This window comes from Gossypium hirsutum, unplaced genomic scaffold, assembly GCF_007990345.1.
Source record: "Gossypium hirsutum isolate 1008001.06 unplaced genomic scaffold, Gossypium_hirsutum_v2.1 scaffold_42, whole genome shotgun sequence".
NCBI lineage: Eukaryota > Viridiplantae > Streptophyta > Magnoliopsida > Malvales > Malvaceae > Gossypium > Gossypium hirsutum.
In genome coordinates this window covers 41,255-55,511 of record NW_024402782.1, presented here as the reverse complement: position 1 = coordinate 55,511, position 14,257 = coordinate 41,255, and the positions used below count along the sequence as shown (strand labels likewise).

At 30.8% G+C, this 14,257-nt stretch overlaps 1 protein-coding gene and 1 long non-coding RNA gene across 6 annotated transcripts in view; one reads left to right on the top strand and one right to left on the bottom strand.

Annotated features, from left to right (window-relative positions):
• Nucleotides 1-14,257, bottom strand: part of LOC121226261 (probable leucine-rich repeat receptor-like protein kinase At1g35710) — a 22,781-nt gene extending 8,524 nt beyond the window's left edge. For 2 of the 5 annotated variants that reach the window (XM_041110298.1, XM_041110299.1), the window contains exon 1: nt 7,094-9,081. In XM_041110298.1, coding sequence (XP_040966232.1) covers nt 7,094-9,026 — 1,933 coding nt within the window. In that variant the 5' untranslated portion in view covers nt 9,027-9,081. Of the gene's footprint in view, nt 1-6,016; nt 6,518-6,601; nt 9,082-13,663 lie in introns of those variants that run through there. The other 3 variants (XM_041110300.1, XM_041110301.1, XM_041110297.1) reach the window with 3 other exon arrangements.
• LOC121226264 (uncharacterized) lies at nt 8,468-13,752 on the top strand. Its single transcript, XR_005924113.1, has 2 exons — nt 8,468-8,516; nt 13,554-13,752. It is a non-coding gene; the product is annotated as an uncharacterized lncRNA (long non-coding RNA).

The following is a 14,257-nucleotide window of genomic DNA, read 5'->3' as shown; positions in this document are numbered from 1 at the left end:
TGAATCAAAAGTTTCATGCAAAAAAACATGGGAAATTCATTATACGTACACCCCGTGTGGATCCCATGACAACGACGATTCCATCTTTAATTTGATTTAACAATTTAAAGATGTTGATTTAATTGTGGCCCAAAGCCTTTTTCTATCATTTTGTGGATATACTTTTCCATTATGTGCCTAATTTTCCACAAAAGATTACGACACAAGGGAATTTTTGGTTCAGTCGTGATGGAATTTATTTTCCAAAGAACTGAGCTTTTAACGTGGCATTTACTTTAAATATCGTCTTCAGTTTCTATCTAAGAAATTTCTCCCCCATTAAGATCCCAAAAGTAGAGACTTCAGACAAATTAATGGTGTTTTCACTATTGACAGATTTTAATGAATTTATGTATATGTTTATATAATATATTTTATTGAATTTATGTTACGAGATAATTTGATATCATTTCGGTTGGAAAAATTACCTAAAAGTAAGTTTTTTTTAATAAAGTAATGAATATTAATATAAGGTTAAAGGAAAAACATCTTAATAAAAAGTTAAAAAATTAATTAAGCTTATAATAGAAAAACTGACCCAATTGAGGATTCAATGGAAAAAAATCAATTGGCTCTTTTCACGAAAATTGTTGTTGACTGATTTTATCAATATTGGTTGTTGATTAGTTGACGGAAGCTATAGCAAGTTGACATGTGACATGCCGCGTGGAAGTATATATTGATGTTCAAGTTATTAAAATATTTTTAAAAATGTAAAAGTTATAAAAAAAATTATAAAAATTATTGTATTACAAATATAAAAAATAAAATATTAATGATTTTTAAAAAGTTTGAAAAAATTATAAAATATAACTTGGCCAATTATGAGAGTTCTATTTGAAATTTCACTCAAATGTTTATAGAAATACTCCCATATATTGGTAGTGTAAATAATCCTTAGACTTAAAGACACAAACTCTCCTTGTATGTTGACTGTCATACTTTGATTCATCACCAAATGGATCCGCATTGATAGGTGTTTAAAGTAGAATGTTTTAGGTATGGTATGACATACGAAGGTGATGGAATGGTTCAGAAAGGACTCATCACCCAAAGTGATATTAGTGGACATATCTTTTTTGCTCTTGACTTGTATAACTATAAGTCCTTAGTGAAGGCCGACAATCGGGGTTAATACAAGGAATTGCAAGTCTGACATGGATGAGCAAAGGTAGACACCATGCCATACCTTTTAGTTTATTCGGAATATATGATGAGAAGATTGGATTATACATAAATACTACACACCAAAAATTTTTGTTAAAAAAAATTAATTTTAACTTTGCCAATAATTTGGGTTCATAATGAATTCTACTCATTTTTTAATTGAAATAGATTATATTTATTACATAATTGAAAGCCTAACGGGTGACACGCCAAAAAAACACAGTCGTATAGCAGATACGTTGTAGTTTCCAAACTGATGGATTTCTATAGGAGTCAATGTCTTTTTGCAATTGTTGTTATTGCTTCAGCCGATGTCATGGAACTTACTTTTTCGTACGTGATACTTCTCTTTCATGGAAATTTCCATTTCGTGCCCGCATATTGATTAGAAAAGATGAGTATACATTTTTATGTTGTATATGTATCAATGATGCAATTGTTAGGGGTGAGTGTTGGATCAAATCGAGTAAAATGATTTTGAGTTAATCGAGTTGACGAGTCTCATTTTATCATCTTAACTCAATTTGAAATTTTTTTCCAAATTGAGTTGAGTGAAATGAAATTCGAGTCGAGCCGAATCGAGTGAAATTGTTTGAGTTAAAGTAAACATGTTATATTAAAATCTTACTACAATATAATGAATTTCATGATAGAACATATAAATTTAAAATCATATATATTTGAAAATTCTTTTAAACAAAATTAGAAACTTTAGAATGATTAAACTGGATTAAGTTTTAGTATTTTCATATTTTCTTGTATAAGGCAAAATGTCTGATATAAGATTTAATTAACACTTTATTCGATTAACTTGAACTTTGAATATTTTTTTAATTTTTTAGAATCGAATCAAGTTTTGCTTACCCCTAACAAATGCTATAATAAAAGAGTTGAATCTTTGCTTTTTGTTTTTTTATGGTTTTAATTTTCTACAAAATAAATGCATGCATGTTGGCTGGTATTTTAATTTCTCACGGAAAATAATATGATCCAATCAACATGTTTTCTTTTTCTTTTATATATATATATTTATATCCAAAACATTGCAAAGAAATTTTATGAAGTTAAGCTAATTTCAGAGGCTTAATTGAATTAGCTAAGTGTTACAGTCATTTCCTTGAGCAGATTAAATTGGATTAAGTTTTAGTATTTTCATATTTTTTTGTAAGGCAAAATGTGTTATATAATATTTTAATGATTGAAATATTATTAATGTGACATCTTATTTGAAAATTCCAATGTGAATTAATTATTTGAAAACAAGTTAATTTCATGAATTTTCTTTGCAATTGTTTTGAAATTAAAAAAAAAAATCAGTTTAATTCGGACCCAAAAGTGCATGATTTTGAAAATTTCAATGTTATATTATATAAAAGCTATTCAACACTTTATAAAAACATTGTTTATAAATGTTATATTATAAAAAGTTATATTATTTCTTTTATCTAATTTGCATGAAATAATAGCAATCGAAATATTATAAAAAGGTTATAAAGTTGGTTTATCATTGAACACATAGTAAACTGCAAATTAGATTTATAAAAACTATTATAAATGAAGGATTATAAAGTTGATTTGTGCCTCAAATACTAGAATGCTAAGAATGATGTTTGGGAGAGAAAATAGATCAAAATTGTATTTCATAAATACATTAATATTATCATCACCTTGCTGTTATTTTATTTTTCTCACAAATTATTCAAATTGTTACATGTTTTTAGGAAATAGTATGTGGTAGATGTTGATTATGCAAATGCAAAAGGTTTTCTTACAGTATATTACGGGGTAGACACAAGTACCAAACAAGGCTCGCAAACTCTTTATTCAAAGCTTTGAAATGTGGTTGAGAGGATATTTCTTGTTCTAAAAAAATATTCCCCATATTAACAAACCACATCAATATAGTCTAAAAAACAATGTTCAATCGTTCTAACTTATTGTATACTTCACAATTCCATTTATAGGTGGAATTGGAATCATCAATAATTGTAATCATCAATATATTTGGCTTTCTTTAATTTCATTTTAGATGGAATTAATTCACTTATTTTTCTTTTATTGTATGTGTGAAATCTTGTATGGAAACTTGTAATCTATCACTCCATCATGTGTATTATCGTTGTTGTTGATATAGAATGGATTCAGGTTATATACGTATTCAGAAAATAAAAATCTTTCTTATTAGTGAGTATTGGAACCAATCAAAAATTGCCAGAAACAAAGGCTACTCATTCTTATAATAGAAGGTAAGACTAAAGATCAAATTGTTGGATAGTACATCCATCTCTGCAAAATTTCTTGTCAACTTTCATTCGAAGTCCTCCTTAACTTGATTTCTTGATATGCTTTTTAACTTGGTTGAAAACAACTTTTAGTAACTGCCTTAAAAGAGTGCTGAAACTAGGCCATACTTTTTGTTATCTTCTTTATGTTGGTTGATGTCACACGATGTTTGTATTGAAGGAAGGAATTATATTGATTTGACATCGTGTTTGTTCTTGTAAATTTATATATCTTTCTTGTGTTTGAATAAATGCATGAATATAAGTACATAAATTTTTATGAATTTAAATTTAAATTTTAATATGTCTGTCCGTTTATATTGTTGACATGGGTGATATTATATCTTTTGCAATGCAATACTTAGGCTCTGTTTATTTATCAGTAAAATATTTTCCGTAAAATATTTTTTTTATTTTACTGTATTTGTTTGATGAAAAATAAATTACTTCAGAAAACATTTTCTAAACCAAGGGTAAATGAAACGGCCTTTTATGGAAAACTTCTTACCAATTTTATTTCGGTAAGACATTTTCCATTTTCCTCCACTCTCATCACAACAGTCGTTCTCCTTCCTCTTTGTCCATCAGCCTCCGCCTCTCCTCCTCATCTCTATTCGTTGGCCTCATCTCCGAATCCGAGTCTTGTTATCTCGTCGTCCTTACCAAGTCTGCATTTTGAAGAAACTTCAAAATCTAGCTTTCCAATCCTATCAAGTTATATCACTATATTTTATTTTGATTACTCTGTAAATGAGCAGTTGGAATTTCCTTCATGGGGTTTAACTTATTGCTTTTCTCTTTTGTTATTTCCCTGATTATTTTTGTTCTTCAAAGTTATTGTATTTTGGTTACTCTGTAAATTCGTTGCTTTCTCCATGGCCACATGTGAGTTTCTCTTTTTCTCTTTCTATGTGATTTTTCAGGGTAAGCTGACCAAGATTTTAATTGGGGGTTTTGGTTGTTTTTCAAGCTTGGTTCTTGAATTAGTGTTTTTTTTGGTAATCTCTTGAATTAGCTTTTGTGTGTAAGGGAAAGGGTATTTGGTATATTTGGTTTTTGTTTTGTTAAGAGACTGGGATTTTTTGGAATTGGAATTTGTTTCTTGAATTGTTAAGTGATTGGGATTCAAGACCGATTGCCATTTTGGGTTTTTATTTAGCATATATATATTGGAAATTATTTTGTTTAATAGTCTGTTTCCAATTATTTTTTCATTTTCCGTTTGTTTTAATCCCTAAATGTTAACCTTTTGTTTTACCGGAGAAGAACAATCTGAATATTTTGTTGTAATGCAGCATGTTTGACACTGTAAAAGCTAGTTCGTCTACCATTTTCTATTGTTTGAAGTCTGAATTTTCGGGGTAAACGTGAAGATTCTAACTGTGTAAATTTTCATGTCTCTTGAAGCACCATTGGCTCGCATGCATCTTGTGATGTATGCACTGTTGTAAGGCTTGAGTTAGCATCTTCCATCCTTTACAGGCAATAGAAGTTTGTTTATACTATACTGCAGTGAGAAGAAACCTGTATATTTTTGCCTTTGTAGATTCAGACATGCACGCTCCGACATGTTTGATAGTTTCTAATTATGCTACCGTGTTGTAGACCAATAAAGCTGTAAATTTGCTTGTAGTAATGTAATGTATCTATGCATGCATGACATGATGCAAACCTTGTAGGGCCACTACATTTTTTGTGCATATTATGATCTTTAAGCCTGATGCTTTGCATTCTTTGCTTTGAGATGTAAGCCATAAATTAGATGTTGGAAATGCTTGAGCCTGATAGATGCATTCATAACTTTTAAAAGTCCAGAAAACCTTTTTGTCCCATCATTAATCTGACATGACTTGTCTGATTGTCTCTCCACAAAATCAATAAAGATTTTTAGCAATTAATTATCTTATCATTGCTTGAGAAACTTTCATATATGTATGTATGCATCACTTTAGTCATGGTAACTTGCAGTTATTTCAGGTAGCTTAGGGGTTCCAAATATTAAAATTTCAGAGTTGTGTTTCAAGAAATTTGTATAAAGCAAAGACCAGTGCGATATATTTATGGCCAGGGATAAATCCCTGCTTGATGTACTTTATTCATTGCACAATGAGGTATGGGGATATAAAGAGTTGAGACAATAAACTATTTTGCCTTCACTTATGGTGCTTTTGGTTCTTAAAGAAATACAGCAGTCTCATGAAGACATATTTACCATGTAATTTTGCCCGTTTCACGTTAGTAGCATATTCCCTCCTGGATGGCTTTACTAACTACTATTTTCTGAAAAGCCTTTCGTGAGTATTTGGTAGATAATTCATATATGAGGAGTTGTGCTTATATGCATAACAAAAGAAATACACACTACTTGTGCAGTGGTTGATAAATTCACCCTTAATTTACTTATATTTTATTTATCTTTGAGTTGGTTTGAAAGAAGCACAAAATTCAAGGAAGCAGCCAGCGATGATGTCTTAATATTTGGATCAAATTGCAGAATTTATGTCTTCTAAAGCAACCGAATAAACAGGTTTATTAAACATTGCAATTCATTCCATCATATATAAAACCAGAGATGGTTTACAAACAAGTTATCAGAGTATGATAAACAGTATCTAATCAAAAAGCGCATGGACTTCAAACACCACAAGTTTTAGTTTTGCCTCCAATATGCATTTCACGGTTCATGAGTTGTAACAAAGAGATCATCCGAAGAGGAATTCCCAAGGATGTATGGCGAGAAAGGAACTCTTCACACACTTCCTTCATTGTTGGTCGGGACTTCGGTTGTGGATTTAAGCAAGCGAAAGCCAGTGTAGCAACATGAACAAGATTTTGTGTAACTAGTTGGCTTGTTGGAAGTGGTAAACGGTTGTCTAACACATCAACCAGCTTCATGTTTACCAAAGAAGTTGGTGATGACAACCATGATAACATTTCTTCAGGATGCTTTCCCATCAATATTTCCAGTGCTACCACTCCAAAACTATAAACATCGCATTTTTCGGTGACAATCATTGTATAAGCAAGTTCTACATACACAAATTAGTAAGAAGAAATTCAATTATATGTTCAGAGAAAAGGTCAGTAAATCAAGTAAAAAAAGAAAACGCCACCTGGAGCTACGTAGCCACAAGTTCCGACAATAATGGTCTTATTGGATGAATCAAGATCCAACATTCTAGCTGTTCCAAAGTCGGCCACAAAGGCCTCAAAACTTGAGTTTAAAAGAACATTGTTACTTGATATGTCTCGATGAACTATCGGAGGGCAGCAATCATGGTGCAAGTAAGACAAAGCATGTGCTATGCCTTTGATGATCTCTACTCTTTTCGTCCAATCCATGTCCACAGCGTTCACTTCATCCCTTAGGTTGCAGAACAAACTCCCTTTTTCCATGTATTCATAGATCAAAAACATGGATCGTCGGTGTAGACAAAACCCGTGAAGCTTCACTATGTTTCGATGTTGTATTTCTGATAGAAACTTGATCTCGTTCCTGAAACTCTTGTCAAAAGTTGGATTTTCGGCTTCTAAATGATGAAGTTTCTTCAAAGCAACTACTTTACCAGAAGGGAGTTTTGCTTTGTAAACACTACCATAACCACCAACTCCAATACAGTATCGGAAGTCGAAATCCTCTGTTGCTGCAACGATATCCTCGTATGCTATCTTTCCATCATAGTCCCATATGGAACACAAATCCCCATTCTTGGTTGGCTGTACGCTGACATGGTTATTCTTGAGCTTAAACCGTGAACATAGCAAACATCCTAAAATGGAGAATGTGAATAAGATCGCAATAGGGAGGAATATTTTGATATAGTAAGGAATTCTGCTGCTGTTGGCCTTTTCGGTTACTGGAGTAGGACACATATAGGGTGATAAATCACTATTGCCTTCAAATGGATCGGGAAAAATCTTTTCACAACCATTTCCAGCGTCGACAATGTAGAGATGAGTAGCAGACAAGATAGGGATAGGACCTGAGAGTTGGTTGAAGCTAAGGTTTAGATTTGATAGATCAAAAAGCTTGCCAATTTCTTTTGGGATAGAACCTTTTAATAGATTAGAACCAAGGCTTAAGTCCAGCATCTTTGATAAACTACCAATACAAGAAGGGATTGAACCGGTCAATTTGTTTTGGGAGAGGTCCAAAAAAGTTAAATTTGCTAGATTACAAATTTCTTGGGGAATAGGACCTTTTAATAGATTAGAACCAAGGCTTAAGTCCAGCATCTTTGATAAACTACCAATACAAGAAGGGATTGAACCAGTCAATTTGTTTTGGGAGAGGTACAATGAAGTCAAATTTGCTAGATTACAAATTTCTTGGGGAATAGGACCTTTTAATAGATTAGAACCAAGGCTTAAGTCCAGCATCTTTGATAAACTACCAATACAAGAAGGGATTGAACCGGTCAATTTGTTTTGGGAGAGGTCCAAAAAAGTTAAATTTGCTAGATTACAAATTTCTTGGGGAATAGGACCTTTTAATAGATTAGAACCAAGGCTTAAGTCCAGCATCTTTGATAAACTACCAACACAAGAAGGGATTGAACCAGTCAATTTGTTTTGGGAGAGGTACAAGATAGTCAAATTTGCTAGATTACAAATTTCTTGGGGAATAGAACCTTGAAGTTGGTTATTATCAAGGTACAAAATTTCCAAATTGGTTAATTGGTACAGAGTAATTGGTATTGAATCGACAAGTCTACTGTTGTAGAGATCCAAACAAGTCAAATTTCTCAAATATCCAATTTCGAATGGGATAGATCCATTGATTTGGTTCCCCCAAAGGATCAGAGATTGGAGACTGGTTAATTGACCCAAAGCAGAAGGGATTGGACCAACAATTCTATTGTTGGAGAGACTCAAATAAGTCAAATTTCTCAAATATCCAATTTCTAATGGGATAGATCCATTGATTTGGTTCCCCGAAAGGATCAGAGATTGGAGACTGGTTAATTGACCCAAAGCAGAAGGGATTGGACCAACAATTCCACATTGACTTAAGTTTAAAGTCACAAGGTTCTCTAGATTCCCCAATTGTGGAGGGATGGAACCATTAATATTATCATTATAGGAAATGTCGAGGAATTCTAATTGGGTCAGCTTCCCTAGAGAAGGAGGTAACTCACCAGATAAACCACAATAAGACAAGTCAAGGTACTTCAATGCTGATAGATCACCTATCTGATGCGGGATTTTTCCTCTAAGTTGATGATCACTAAGATTAAGAAGGACAAGATTTGGAAATGAAGAGAAATTCAGTTTCCCAAATCTATCTCCAACCTCAATGTTGGGCGCATCAGATAAGTTAATTTGGGTGATGCTTTCAGCAGTGTTGCAGGTTATACCAGGCCACTGGCAACGTTGTGAAGTATTGCTGCTATGGTTACTCCACCACCTGCTTTCTAGCAGAGCTATGGCTTCGGACTCCAATGGCGATGGATATGCTGCTGTCACAGTTGTAGCAAAAGAAAGGATGGTAGCCCACAGTACCCCTAGAATAACAGAAATGGTTAAGGATGAGGCCATTGTTTAATCTGGTAAGGATTTAGTGGTAGCATATATGTTATGGTTTCCAAACTGAGGAATTTAAAGGAACTCATCAAAGGATTCAAGGCCTTGTTGCAATAGTTGTAGGGGCCAGTTGTCGTCGTTGCTTCAGTCCTTGTCATGGAACTTAATTCATCACGCGCAATGCTTTCTTTTTCATGGAAATTTCTATGTTGTTAGTATCAATAATGCGAATACTATATTATAGGATTGAATCTTTGCTCTTCCTATGGTCCATATTTCTTGATAATTATGATACCTCCTGATTTTAATTTTCATCAACGCATGTTTCTCGATATTTTAATTTCTCACTGAAAATTCATACATAATTTAACTTTAAAAAAATATTTTTTATACAAGTTTAAGTTAAAAAAATTATTTTATAAACATAAATATGCATGCGTGTTTGGGATGATTATGAATAAAAATTTCTAAAATCATATTATAAGTCCTAAAAAATTACATTATATTTTTTTAATATTTTATAAAGTTATGACAAGAATTATATTATTTAAATCCTAAAAAGTTTCTAAAGTTATAGCCAAAAGTATATTATAAAAATAATTTATGTTTTATAAAAAGTGTACTACATACTTATTTATAAAAAAGTTATGGTCAAAAAATTTAAATATAACTTACTTATGTGTCCATACTATATGTTATAGAAAATAATATACTTACTTATAAATCATTTTTCTTGTTATTTTTATTAGTAATCGTATTATCGATTATTTTCTTGGACTAACATATTAAATATGATGATTTTATTTTAATTTTTGTTATTTGTTTAGAAATTTTTTAATTTTACTGATTATTTATTATAGTAATTAATATTTTTTTAAAATATATTAAGTACCTATGTAATTATAAATTATAATTTACAATTTGTACTACGAAATATGATATAGAAAATTACGATCTAATTTTGTAATTATAAATCTTTTGTAATTACTATTTAATAATTACACTTTTATCCGATTATTATTTGTTGTCGAAACAAATCTTTGCAATTGCTTGGAAAAAAATAAGCTTAATTAGAATCCGAAACTGCATGATTTTGAAAATATTTCCTTTCTCATTGAATCAAAAGTTTCATGCAAAAAAACATGGGAAATTCATTATACGTACACCCCGTGTGGATCCCATGACAACGACGATTCCATCTTTAATTTGATTTAACAATTTAAAGATGTTGATTTAATTGTGGCCCAAAGCCTTTTTCTATCATTTTGTGGATATACTTTTCCATTATGTGCCTAATTTTCCACAAAAGATTACGACACAAGGGAATTTTTGGTTCAGTCGTGATGGAATTTATTTTCCAAAGAACTGAGCTTTTAACGTGGCATTTACTTTAAATATCGTCTTCAGTTTCTATCTAAGAAATTTCTCCCCCATTAAGATCCCAAAAGTAGAGACTTCAGACAAATTAATGGTGTTTTCACTATTGACAGATTTTAATGAATTTATGTATATGTTTATATAATATATTTTATTGAATTTATGTTACGAGATAATTTGATATCATTTCGGTTGGAAAAATTACCTAAAAGTAAGTTTTTTTTAATAAAGTAATGAATATTAATATAAGGTTAAAGGAAAAACATCTTAATAAAAAGTTAAAAAATTAATTAAGCTTATAATAGAAAAACTGACCCAATTGAGGATTCAATGGAAAAAAATCAATTGGCTCTTTTCACGAAAATTGTTGTTGACTGATTTTATCAATATTGGTTGTTGATTAGTTGACGGAAGCTATAGCAAGTTGACATGTGACATGCCGCGTGGAAGTATATATTGATGTTCAAGTTATTAAAATATTTTTAAAAATGTAAAAGTTATAAAAAAAATTATAAAAATTATTGTATTACAAATATAAAAAATAAAATATTAATGATTTTTAAAAAGTTTGAAAAAATTATAAAATATAACTTGGCCAATTATGAGAGTTCTATTTGAAATTTCACTCAAATGTTTATAGAAATACTCCCATATATTGGTAGTGTAAATAATCCTTAGACTTAAAGACACAAACTCTCCTTGTATGTTGACTGTCATACTTTGATTCATCACCAAATGGATCCGCATTGATAGGTGTTTAAAGTAGAATGTTTTAGGTATGGTATGACATACGAAGGTGATGGAATGGTTCAGAAAGGACTCATCACCCAAAGTGATATTAGTGGACATATCTTTTTTGCTCTTGACTTGTATAACTATAAGTCCTTAGTGAAGGCCGACAATCGGGGTTAATACAAGGAATTGCAAGTCTGACATGGATGAGCAAAGGTAGACACCATGCCATACCTTTTAGTTTATTCGGAATATATGATGAGAAGATTGGATTATACATAAATACTACACACCAAAAATTTTTGTTAAAAAAAATTAATTTTAACTTTGCCAATAATTTGGGTTCATAATGAATTCTACTCATTTTTTAATTGAAATAGATTATATTTATTACATAATTGAAAGCCTAACGGGTGACACGCCAAAAAAACACAGTCGTATAGCAGATACGTTGTAGTTTCCAAACTGATGGATTTCTATAGGAGTCAATGTCTTTTTGCAATTGTTGTTATTGCTTCAGCCGATGTCATGGAACTTACTTTTTCGTACGTGATACTTCTCTTTCATGGAAATTTCCATTTCGTGCCCGCATATTGATTAGAAAAGATGAGTATACATTTTTATGTTGTATATGTATCAATGATGCAATTGTTAGGGGTGAGTGTTGGATCAAATCGAGTAAAATGATTTTGAGTTAATCGAGTTGACGAGTCTCATTTTATCATCTTAACTCAATTTGAAATTTTTTTCCAAATTGAGTTGAGTGAAATGAAATTCGAGTCGAGCCGAATCGAGTGAAATTGTTTGAGTTAAAGTAAACATGTTATATTAAAATCTTACTACAATATAATGAATTTCATGATAGAACATATAAATTTAAAATCATATATATTTGAAAATTCTTTTAAACAAAATTAGAAACTTTAGAATGATTAAACTGGATTAAGTTTTAGTATTTTCATATTTTCTTGTATAAGGCAAAATGTCTGATATAAGATTTAATTAACACTTTATTCGATTAACTTGAACTTTGAATATTTTTTTAATTTTTTAGAATCGAATCAAGTTTTGCTTACCCCTAACAAATGCTATAATAAAAGAGTTGAATCTTTGCTTTTTGTTTTTTTATGGTTTTAATTTTCTACAAAATAAATGCATGCATGTTGGCTGGTATTTTAATTTCTCACGGAAAATAATATGATCCAATCAACATGTTTTCTTTTTCTTTTATATATATATATTTATATCCAAAACATTGCAAAGAAATTTTATGAAGTTAAGCTAATTTCAGAGGCTTAATTGAATTAGCTAAGTGTTACAGTCATTTCCTTGAGCAGATTAAATTGGATTAAGTTTTAGTATTTTCATATTTTTTTGTAAGGCAAAATGTGTTATATAATATTTTAATGATTGAAATATTATTAATGTGACATCTTATTTGAAAATTCCAATGTGAATTAATTATTTGAAAACAAGTTAATTTCATGAATTTTCTTTGCAATTGTTTTGAAATTAAAAAAAAAAATCAGTTTAATTCGGACCCAAAAGTGCATGATTTTGAAAATTTCAATGTTATATTATATAAAAGCTATTCAACACTTTATAAAAACATTGTTTATAAATGTTATATTATAAAAAGTTATATTATTTCTTTTATCTAATTTGCATGAAATAATAGCAATCGAAATATTATAAAAAGGTTATAAAGTTGGTTTATCATTGAACACATAGTAAACTGCAAATTAGATTTATAAAAACTATTATAAATGAAGGATTATAAAGTTGATTTGTGCCTCAAATACTAGAATGCTAAGAATGATGTTTGGGAGAGAAAATAGATCAAAATTGTATTTCATAAATACATTAATATTATCATCACCTTGCTGTTATTTTATTTTTCTCACAAATTATTCAAATTGTTACATGTTTTTAGGAAATAGTATGTGGTAGATGTTGATTATGCAAATGCAAAAGGTTTTCTTACAGTATATTACGGGGTAGACACAAGTACCAAACAAGGCTCGCAAACTCTTTATTCAAAGCTTTAAAATGTGGTTGAGAGGATATTTCTTGTTCTAAAAAAATATTCCCCATATTAACAAACCACATCAATATAGTCTAAAAAACAATGTTCAATCGTTCTAACTTATTGTATACTTCACAATTCCATTTATAGGTGGAATTGGAATCATCAATAATTGTAATCATCAATATATTTGGCTTTCTTTAATTTCATTTTAGATGGAATTAATTCACTTATTTTTCTTTTATTGTATGTGTGAAATCTTGTATGGAAACTTGTAATCTATCACTCCATCATGTGTATTATCGTTGTTGTTGATATAGAATGGATTCAGGTTATATACGTATTCAGAAAATAAAAATCTTTCTTATTAGTGAGTATTGGAACCAATCAAAAATTGCTGAAACTAGGTTCTCTAGATTCCCCAGTTGTGGAGGGATGGAACCATTAATATTATCATTATAGGAAATGTCGAGGAATTCTAATTGGGTCAGCTTCCCTAGAGAAGGAGGTAACTCACCAGATAAACCACAACTGGACAAGTCAAGGTACTTCAATGCTGATAGATCACCTATCTGATGCGGGATTTTTCCTCTAATTTGATGGTCACTAAGATCAAGAAGGACAAGATTTGGAAATGAAGAGAAATTCAGTTTCCCAAATCTATCTCCAACCTCAATGTTGGGCGCATCAGATAAGTTAATTTTGGTGATGCTTTCAGCAGTGTTGCAGGTTATACCAGGCCACTGGCAACGTTGTGAAGTATTGCTGCTATGGTTACTCCACCACCTGCTTTCTAGCAGAGCTATGGCTTCGGACTCCAATGGCGATGGATATGCTGCTGTTACAGTTGTAGCAAAGGAAAGAAGGATGGCAGCCCACAGTACCCCTAGAATAACAGAAATGGTTAGGGATGAGGCCATTGTTTAATCTGGTAAGTATTTAGTGGTAGCATATATGTTATGGTTTCCAAACGATGAATTTAAAGGAACTCATCAAAGGATTCAAGCTCTTGTTGCAATAGTTGTAGGGGCAAGTTATCGTCATTGTTTTAGTCCTTGTCATGGAACTTAATTCATCATGCGCAATGCTTTCTTCTTCATGGAATTTCTAT